The following is a 9,772-nucleotide window of genomic DNA, read 5'->3' on the forward strand; positions in this document are numbered from 1 at the left end:
ATTAGGCTGCTATATTTAGCCAAACATTTAATTAACTCACCCCTAATGTGATGGCTGGAACTGCTTCTCTTTGGTGAGGCCTTGGCAGGGCCAGACCAAATGATTTCGGCCCTCGGTCAAACGTTCTCCACCCCTGCTATAAAGGAAGGAGAGAAATGAGAAGCATTCGGAGGAAGAATTGGAATCGAGAAAGGATTTTCTTTAAGAAAGGAGAAATACTGTAATAGCATGTTTCTCTGCTGATGGAAAGATCCAGTAGAGAGGAAAAGATTAACGATGCAGGAGAAGGAAGGAGAGCGGCGTTGGAGCGACACTTATGAGAGACTTCAGTGCTAGGAGCAGAGACCATTCATCCATGGTCTCTATAAAGAAGATAGAATATTTAGGCACAGATGGGGGTAGGTGGGGAAATGTGGTGGGAGTTTATTTTCTCTGAGTGCTCTCTTCTCAGTGAAACAAAGTAAGGATGTCAGTTGAAAGGATGGAGAAAGAGGTACTAGAAATTTAAGAAGAGAAAATATGAATAATCATCTGGGAAAGTGAGAATGTATAGGGAATCAGGAAATATAGTGAGGGACCTGTTAAGATTTGCTTGGAGTATTTCGCTGTCACTTCTTCCTGGCCAATGTAAGAAGGCCAGTAAGAAGACCATTGCAGTGGTCTAAAGGAGATTGTTAAGCTTCTGAATCAGTCCAAGTGCAGTGTTTTGGTGTCATTAGCACGTAGGCACTAGTTGAAGCTGCAGGTATGGATGAAATCGCCCAAAGAGAAGCAGAGTGACAATAGCAATGGATAGAGACCACAGGAAGACAAGCCCAAACTCAGAGTCCCCTCCAGCAAAATAGGAGAAACCAAGAAAAGGGGGGAACAGAGGTAAGGTTAGATGAGGCTTATACTTAATTAATTAGGAAGTCATCGTTTTGGTGGAGCAGGGCAGGAACACACATCCCCCCCACTGTTAGTTGAGTAGTAAATAGAAATCAGGAGAACAAATAGTAAATAAAGACTCTACTTTCAAGAAAGATAAGTAGAAGTAGCAAAGCCCAAAACTAGGCCTGGAAAGCCATTCTTGCAGAGATGACAGCTTCGGGAAAGGCTTGGAGTCATAGAAGGGCACATTTAGGGAATTTTAAATAGCTTGAAATCTAAATACATATTTTTAAATACTTATTTAATAATTTTTTGTTCCTTTGTCAATTAAAACTGTGACCAATGTATAGTTCTACTTGGGGAGCTGGGATGAAGTGTGCCTCTGTTTAGTTGTATGTGTACGTATGTGTCCCTTAAGTAACTTAAAAAATACCATGAGACCTTTCACATGATAATAGCTTTTGAGACTACTCAAGCTCTTACAATGGGAGAAAGTAGGCAGTAGTACTCTCTTTAATAGTAATATAATATGTTCCCATGTCTCTGCCAGTCATAAAGGTAATGGATGAAAGTTTTTTCTTTTCCTTCATTTGCTTATTTCAGGATGTAAGTAAGAGTACAGCAGAAAATGTCCACTGAACGGACTTCTTGGACAAGTCTGTCCACTACTCAGAAAATAGCACTGGGCCTCGGGATCCCAGCTGGTGCAACGGTTGCCTATATCCTGTACCGCAGATATAGGGAAAGCAGAGGTATGTGAACCCCACAGCTGTACACATGGAAATGTTCAGATGATGTTTCAGCCTTGTTAAATTGAAATAAAAACTGTCCTTGCCAGACTGGGGATCATTTATTGGGATGTGATTGACTTTCTGTGATGGGTCTTTGAAACTATTTGGTTTCTTCTTTTCTGTCTTCTTATTGTGAAGCTATCATCATTTATATGAAGCTATCGCTTTATAATTCTATTGATCTGTTCCCTTCAGCAACGTCAACAGTGCAATGGATTCTTTTTCTGTTTCTTTTTTTTAATATCCATACTCTTATCTTTTTTATATGCTCCTTCTATTTAATTGTTAGGAGAAGGCTAACTGTGGGGTTTAATTTTCCCTAGAGGCTGGACCTAGAGAAGAGGACCTAGAGAAATGGTTTTGTACAAACAGGAGAAGCTCTGAGCCTAATGGACTCCTCAGGCAACTTCCAAGAGAAATAGTTTGGTTAAGATCCAATACCTTTTGATTGCAGAGCCAAATGCTTTTCCCACTTTAGCATCTGAAACAGTATCCCAGAGAGAATGCTCATCTTCTGTTCTTTGGGGATCTTCTAATTCCCGCTCAGATGCTACTTCTCCTTGTCATTTGGCTGAGATTCTCAGTTTATCTCTTGGATCAGTGTCTCTTTGACAGCTAGATTCAGGGGAGGGCTGGTAGGAGCTTTGGGCATTAATCTAAGTCTGATCTGATGAGCCATGATCTGTGCAGAAGAGCGGCTGACGTTTGTTGGGGAGGACGACATTGAGATAGAGATGCGCGTGCCCCAGGAGGCTGTGAAGTTCATAATTGGCCGGCAGGGAGCCAATATTAAACAGGTAAGTGTGTAAGCCTGCTTTTCCAGAGATTGATTCTGCCTTCCCTTCTCTGCCCTCATCCCACAAAACCCATCCACACTATGCACATTTTAAAAAGAAAAAATACAGGAACTTCTTAGCTAATATGCTATTTACCTTCTAGAAATGAGTACTTCTGCTCCCTAGAGAATGGATGACTTAGCTTGAAATGGGGATTTCTGATTGGTTACATCTCAACTTGGTATAGTTTGACCCATTCTTTTCTATTTTTCATACTTTCATTAATTGACATTAAATATTGAATTCCTGCCTAATTCTTCTTACCATCTTCCATTGTTCAGGTGGTGTGTCAAGAAAACAAAATACTTGATTTTCTAATCCAAATAAAATCAGGAGAAAAGGGGGTTCTAAATACAAAGAGAAACCGTTTTAAGTTAACTGCTATTTGAGGTCACCTTGTCACTAATCTCCTTCATAAGTACCTGTGAGGGCTGCTTATAACATCCTGATTTTGCTAATAATTGTGTCCAATGCCATCTCCCTCCAGGGTTAGGTTTGGAGTGTCCTTAGCTAACGGGGAGCTCTTCCGGAGCGTATTCCCATGTGTCCTTTTCTCTGCAGCTGCGGAAACAGACAGGTGCTCGGATTGATGTGGATACGGAGAATGTAGGCGATGAGCGAGTGCTGCTTATCAGTGGTTTTCCTGTTCAGGTGTGCAAGGCCAAAGCAGCAATCCACCAGATCCTGACAGAGACTGCCCCAGTGTCTGAGCAGCTCTCAGTTCCCCAGAGATCTGTGGGCAGAATCATAGGTACCACTGGACAGCTTCCTCTACTGTTTCCTTTTTTCCTTTACCTTTGCCTTTCTTTCATATCTGCCCAAGGGTTTTTTCTGGCCTACTTCCCCGTCACCTTGCTGAGGAAAAAAAGGGACACTGAGACCAGAGCTTTACTTTTTTACAGAGCCATTGGTAAAGCAAAACCCATTACCTCAAGAAGTTGTATGATCTGAACTTTACAAGTAGATTCCAGAAGGGTTCAGGTAAAGGTATTTAACTCATAATAGATTTTTTTGTTGTTGTTACTCTTCATCCCAGGATATTTTTTCCATTGATTTTTAGAGAGAGTAGAAGGGAGGGAGGGGGAGAGAAAGAGAAACATCGATGTGAGAAAGACACATCCATTGGTTGCCTCCTTCATGCACCCCAACAGGGGCCGGGGAGCAAACCTGCAACCCAGGTATGTGCCCTTGACCTGAAATCAAATCCACAGTCCTTTGGTTCATGGAATAACACTCTAACCACTGAACCACACTGGCCAGGGCATAATAATAATAGATTTTTAAAGGGAAGCTGAGGATGCTCATGTTATCCTAGATCATTCTAGATACTGTTCTAGAGGGCACCTGTCATGCTTTCCCCTAGAGCATTACTTATGCTGCTGTTAGTAGCAGAAAAATGTCCTGTCCTTGGTCCAATGTTTCATACTCCTTATAGGATCTCTTCTAATGGAATGGGGATGTAAAGTATGCTGAATGGTCAGAAAATGGAAATGACATAAAGAAGTTAACTTAGCCAATGTTAGAGTTTAAATAAAATGGATAGAGCAAATAATCCAGAACTACCCTTCTTACAGTAGGGGTTTCAGTAGCTCCTTCTTTCCAGTCAATATTTTGTATTCTGTTCAGTTTAAAAATGGGAACTGACTCTCTTCTAGTATATACAAAATAGTGATTTCTGTAGCAGTTAAAGTTAGCCAGGACAGGAAGACAGGATTTTATGTATTGTTCAATGTAGGGAGAGGTGGCGAGACGATTCGTTCTATATGTAAGGCCTCTGGAGCCAAAATTACCTGTGACAAAGAATCAGAGGGGACGTTACTACTATCAAGACTTATAAAAATCTCAGGAACACAGAAAGAAGTGGCAGCAGCCAAGGCAAGTAGCTGATAGACTTGAATCATATCTAAGAATGAGAAAAAACTTTTATTCCATCCTGGGTCAAAATATCTGGCCACATAGCTGTCATCCCTTCTCTTATTTTCCACAGCATTTGATACTAGAGAAAGTTTCAGAAGATGAAGAACTTCGGAAAAGAATCACTCATTCTGCAGAAACCAGAGTCCCACGCAAGCAGCCAATCAGTGTAAGAAGGGAGGAAGTAACAGAGCCACGTGCAGCTGGAGAGCCAGCTTTATGGAAAAACACTTCTGCTAGCATGGAGCAGGCTTCGCCGCTGGCAGATCCTTCCTGCAAAGGAGGTGGCGACATGGCTATTGTAGGGCCGGAAGAAGGTTCCTGGGAGAAACCTAATGGTAACAGCTCTCAGAAGTCTGGAGCCCAGCCCAGCCCAGAGATGTCCATGTTTGAAAGTATGTACCAGAGAGGGAACCCATAGCTATATGGAAAATAGAAATACTGGCTTACATAACCCCAAATAGGAAGCAATAAAAAATAATTTCTGTTGTCTTGACTATAAGTTTTCATCAGATACGCCTTCCTGGTAATATTTTACTTGGATTAGTAGTGAAGATAATATTTTTCTGAATACAAACCAGCTAATGATGGAGAACAATATGAAATATGTTAAGTCCCAGGAAACTAGTCTGTGATAGATCAGGTAATGAATTTATATGATCTTTCATCAAACATACTTATAAAACAAGTAAAATGCTCAGCCCAATTTTTTTTGCCCATCTCATTGTTTTTAAAAATCACCCACATTTAAGAATTAAAAGGCTGTGAACTTTCTCTTTTATGCATAGGTATGGGATGAGCAGGGGAAACCAGGGCCCCTAAGAGGTTCACAGACTTGTCCAGGGTCACACAGTGAGTCAGTGGAAAAATGGAATCTGGACAGGCCCTTATCTGTCCACGTATCTTTTCACTGGTCCATGCTGCAGCTAGCATCTGGAAGATTTACCGTCATCATAATTGGTGACTAATATGAATACATAGCTGATGACTAAGAATGTAAACTCTCTTATTACTCAATTACATAGGAAGGTACAGAACCTAGCTTAGTACCTTTCTTCAGGATGTTCTTGTATGATTCATCCAGTTGTCCCTCCAGCCACTTTTAACATGGTAATAGCCACTTGGTATTCGCACCCCCTGATGCAGTCTCCTCATTCCAACCAGAGATGACTCTGATGTGGTTGTACCTTTCTTCAGGATGTTCTTGTATGATTCATCCAGTTGTCCCTCCAGCCACTTTTAACATGGTAATAGCCACTTGGTATTCGTACCCCCTGATGCAGTCTCCTCATTCCAACAAGAGATGACTCTGATGTGGTTACCATATTAGATGGTGATGATTCTGCAGCTTAACTTGCTTATGCCTGTGTTTAGTCCCCAGTCCTGACTTCAGTTTCCATGCTGATGAGTTCCTGGAAGTCTACGTCTCCGCTTCTGAACATCCTAACCACTTCTGGATCCAGATCATTGGCTCCCGAAGCCTGCAATTGGATAAGCTTGTCAATGAGATGACCCAGCACTATGTGAATAGTCTGGTGAGCTGCCATAGGGACAGGGCTCGGTTTGATGAAAAGAGATATCTTTTTCATTGTAGTATATTTTCTTCCTTTTCCTGTGGAGCAACTACTCATTCTTTCTTCCTTCTGATATTGTTTCTATTTTTAAGCCTACCCCTTCTAACTCTACCCTCTCCTGACCCTTATCCACGTGTAGCCTGAAGACCTGACTGTGCACGTAGGAGACATTGTAGCAGCACCTTTGTCTACAAATGGTTCCTGGTATCGAGCCCGGGTCCTTGGCACCTTGGAGAATGGGAACCTGGACCTCTACTTTGTTGACTTTGGAGATAATGGAGATTGCTCACTGAGGGACCTCAGGGCACTCAGGTCAGTGTGGAGGCCAGGGTAGAATCAATCTGGAGTGCCAACTATTAACTCAACCCTGGCCATAGGGTGGTGGGCTAGCTGTTGGCACTCATCAACAGGGGGATTTGGGAGAACCTATTTACATAGAGCAGAAGATTACCTCCTCCTGCTGGGTTAGTCAGAAGCAAGGAATATAAGCAGGCAGTTCTGGCAGTAGGAGTCTAATTTCAGTTTCTTTCACTTTAGGAGTGACTTCCTAAGCCTTCCATTTCAAGCAATAGAGTGTAGTCTGGCACGGATCGCCCCTTCAGGTAAATTGGTCACACCACCTATTGACCTTGCCTCCAGATAGGATAACTTGAATACAGCACATGGGAGTTCTCACATTCCAATGCTTTTTGAGTTCAAGGGGCTTAGGTTTCTTTTCCTCACCAGCACTAGGAAGCAACAGCTGGAAACTTGCCTGGCAGTCAGACATAAGTGCCTTCCAGAGTAGAAAGAGCTAGTTCCAATTTCCATTCAGGGGATAATCCCAGCCATGTCAGTACAGACCTCTTGGGCTCTCCCTACAATCTTTTGTCAGGTGAACAATGGGAAGAGGAAGCTTTGGATGAGTTTGACAGACTTACTCACTGTGCTGACTGGAAGCCCCTGGTAGCCAAGATCTCTAGCTATGTCCAGACTGGGACCTCAACTTGGCCCAAGATCTACTTATATGATACTAGCAATGGGAAGGTAAGATTGGCATTCGCTCATTGCTCACTGGCTCTTGAGTATATTTATAGCCTCATTTATTTTTTCTTTCCCAGAAACCCTATGTGACGCTCCTCCTACTTTGTAAGATCCTACTTACCATCCCACCAAAGGAATGTCCTTCAAGTGTCAGTCATAGCTCTTCTGCCCTAGTTCTTCAGATGCGTTCTTCCTCACAGAGAGAATCTCATTCCCTTCTCATTTTTCTTCTCAGAAACTTGATATTGGGTTAGAATTAGTTCGTAAAGGATATGCAGTTGAGCTTCCTGAAGACATGGAAGAAAACGGAACTGTCCCAGATGTGTTGCACGATGTGGTGAGTGAGCGAGCTATTGCAGTCATTGAAGGTGCTTTTGGGGGGCAAATCTCATGCCTTGAGTGACATGAGGACTTCTAGTCATGCATGACATTTTGTAGAGAGCTTTCCTAGATCATCTAAGGAGGCACTGTGTCCCTCCCAGCAACCAAACTCAACTGCCTGAAGCAGATCCTGTGAGCAAAACGACAGAGTGGCCGCTCCTTTCCCCCCAGCCAACGTATTCTTCCTTTTTCTCTTGTTTTCATCCTCAGGCCACAGATGTGTCTCTCAGCAGCATGTTCACTGAGACCAAGAAGAGCGCTGCAGAGATAGCAAATACCCTGTCCTCCCTCAGCTTATCAGGTACAAACAACATTTTCTCCCTAGAGCATCTTTGGAAGTTATCATTTCTCAGTTACTCTCTCCAAACTAGAGAGCTCGTTAAGGCTTGGCTCTTCCCAAGGTGGCCACTGAGCATCCCTGAGCCTCGGTGGCAGTGTCTAACTTTCTGCTCATTCCTGCTGTGTAGAAGCTGCCTCTATGTCTGGTGATGATAACCTTGCAGAGGACTACTTAATCTGAAGTCCGCTTCAGCTGCCTCGGCCATCTGCTTTGCTTTGTGAGTGGAGCTGTCATCTGTCTGTAGCAACAGGAAAAGGAATGAGGGTGACAAGGGCCTTGCTTTAGTCTCTCTTCCCCATAGCCTGTCTAAATACTACTACTCTGCAGCTGTTTTCCTATAGCTTAACTTGCTGTCAGGTTGAGCCCTTTTAAACTTTTTGTGTCTTTGTTTTTTTGGCAGGATTTGATGCCTGGAGAGAAAAGCCTGTGATCAAGAGATCTATGCAGTCCTTCCTTTATTACACACAAAACCTGGCTTGCTGTGGGCCAAATGTGTGTTCTCCTATGGTGAAACGACCAGAAAGAGTGTGGAGTAGAGAGAGACAAATATGTGCTCCTACTCCATCCCCCACCAACCTCCCTTCCCGTGTTTGAATACTGCTGCATTGTGTCCAGGCTGCTCAACATCTGGCTTGTCCCCTCCACCTATCAGAATGCACACTCCTGCTGGGCTGTGTCCTTTCTCAGGCTGGGAAGTAGCCAGGATTTGGTCATTGGAAGTGATGATTCTGCACATCTCTGACTCACCTCCTCAGGTGACTCTGGTTAAGGGAAGCTTTTGAATGGTGAACTAACTCAAAGACTGCAGTTGAGTCAGGAGACAAAGGCAAAAATCAGCATATTTATATGAAAAAGCCTCAGGAAATGGGAAAGAGAATGTTGCCTCCCAGCCTCAACTGATGTTATTGGAGACAGGTTTTTGAAAACAGTGCTCTATTTCCCTGTACACTTTGGTTAAAATATAAGCAAGGAGAGAGGCAGCTCAGGAAATACTCTAAATTGCTAGTATAGCATCTATAATATATATGTGTGCATACACCCAGAGAAAAAGAGAACATGTGTAGTTGTTCAAAGCATTTAGGAAGTTCTTTGCTGAATAAAGTTCTCAAAAAATTATCTAAAACTAAATGCTGGTTGTATCACAAGGTGGAAGAAGGCCTATGGGTGTGTCTTCTGAACCTAAATCTAGTGAGAATTGCGAACACCTCACGTAGAGGGGTCCATCTGTGAACAAGTATTCCTCCCATGTGTAGATCATATCCTTTCCCTGAAGTTACCAGAGCCAACTTGGGTTTTGACTGTGTAAATAAGACTGCACCTAACGTATTTGGAAGAAAAAGCCTGGATTAGGATTCTAGAAACCTGGGTTCTAGGAATACATCTCTGGACTCTAGGGAGCCTGTTTCTCTACAGCCTCTCCCCATTTCTGACAGTATCGTGAGAACTAGGAAGGTACTTGAAGTAATATTGTCAATGTAATGAGGGTGGTAGAATAATGACAAATGAACATTTTTTTTAAGGATCAGCAAAGTAAACTGGAAAACTTGAAATAGCACATAAGGACGCCTTATGCAGGTTTTTTTTTTAATCTAGGGATTGGTGAACTGGGTCTACCCATATACTACATGGCAACTCTATTTTCCCATAGCCACAATTTTCAAAATTTTTCTCAGATCTCAGTGCCAGTGAGCAGTGGCGCTCCTGTGAGGGAGCAGCTCTGATGAGCAGCTGTGGAAAAGTCAGTTAAGGGCTGCCACTGACCTTCAGACCTTGGCTCAGCCCTGGGGTTGGAGCCACTCTACATGGTCATTGGGTCACTTAGTCCCTAGTTTCCTCAGCTCTTCAGCCTTTACTGTTAAGTAGAGAGGACCCCTAACAAATCATAAGACTTCTCGCTGTGGAAAATGAGTGGTGTCCATTCCTAGCTGCGGTTTGCTACCGTGTATAAAAGTGTGTTCCTTTAAGGTGGCTTTTAAGTCTTTTCAGTTCACATCCCGTTCTGATGGGCTCCTTGTTCTTCCAACAGCCCTGTGCTTTTCCTGC

The 9,772-nt window shown here is 43.0% G+C and overlaps 1 protein-coding gene across 1 annotated transcript; it reads left to right on the top strand.

Annotated features, from left to right (window-relative positions):
- Positions 1 to 1,498: 1,498 nt before the first annotated feature.
- Positions 1,499 to 8,102, top strand: TDRKH (tudor and KH domain containing). Its single transcript, XM_087827652.1, has 12 exons — positions 1,499 to 1,622; positions 2,352 to 2,458; positions 3,059 to 3,248; positions 4,233 to 4,372; positions 4,485 to 4,806; positions 5,786 to 5,946; positions 6,125 to 6,297; positions 6,523 to 6,587; positions 6,860 to 7,011; positions 7,244 to 7,345; positions 7,600 to 7,690; positions 7,857 to 8,102. The coding sequence occupies exons 1-12, from the start codon at positions 1,499 to 1,501 to the stop codon at positions 7,907 to 7,909; spliced, it is 1,680 nt and encodes a 559-aa protein (XP_087683778.1). The 3' UTR covers positions 7,910 to 8,102.
- The last annotated feature ends 1,670 nt before the right edge of the window (positions 8,103 to 9,772 follow it).

This window comes from Miniopterus natalensis, chromosome 19 (genome assembly GCF_054644295.1).
Source record: "Miniopterus natalensis isolate mMinNat1 chromosome 19, mMinNat1.hap1, whole genome shotgun sequence".
In the NCBI taxonomy this organism is placed as follows: domain Eukaryota; kingdom Metazoa; phylum Chordata; class Mammalia; order Chiroptera; family Miniopteridae; genus Miniopterus; species Miniopterus natalensis.

Coding starts and splice junctions, on each gene's coding strand:
- TDRKH (XM_087827652.1), top strand. CDS start 1,499: ATGTCCACTGAACGGACTTCTTGGACAAGTCTGTCCACTACTCAGAAA. Junction 6,588..6,859: donor GGCACGGATCGCCCCTTCAG/GTAAATTGGTCA, acceptor ATCTTTTGTCAG/GTGAACAATGGGAAGAGGAA. Junction 7,691..7,856: donor GTCCTCCCTCAGCTTATCAG/GTACAAACAACA, acceptor CCTGCTGTGTAG/AAGCTGCCTCTATGTCTGGT.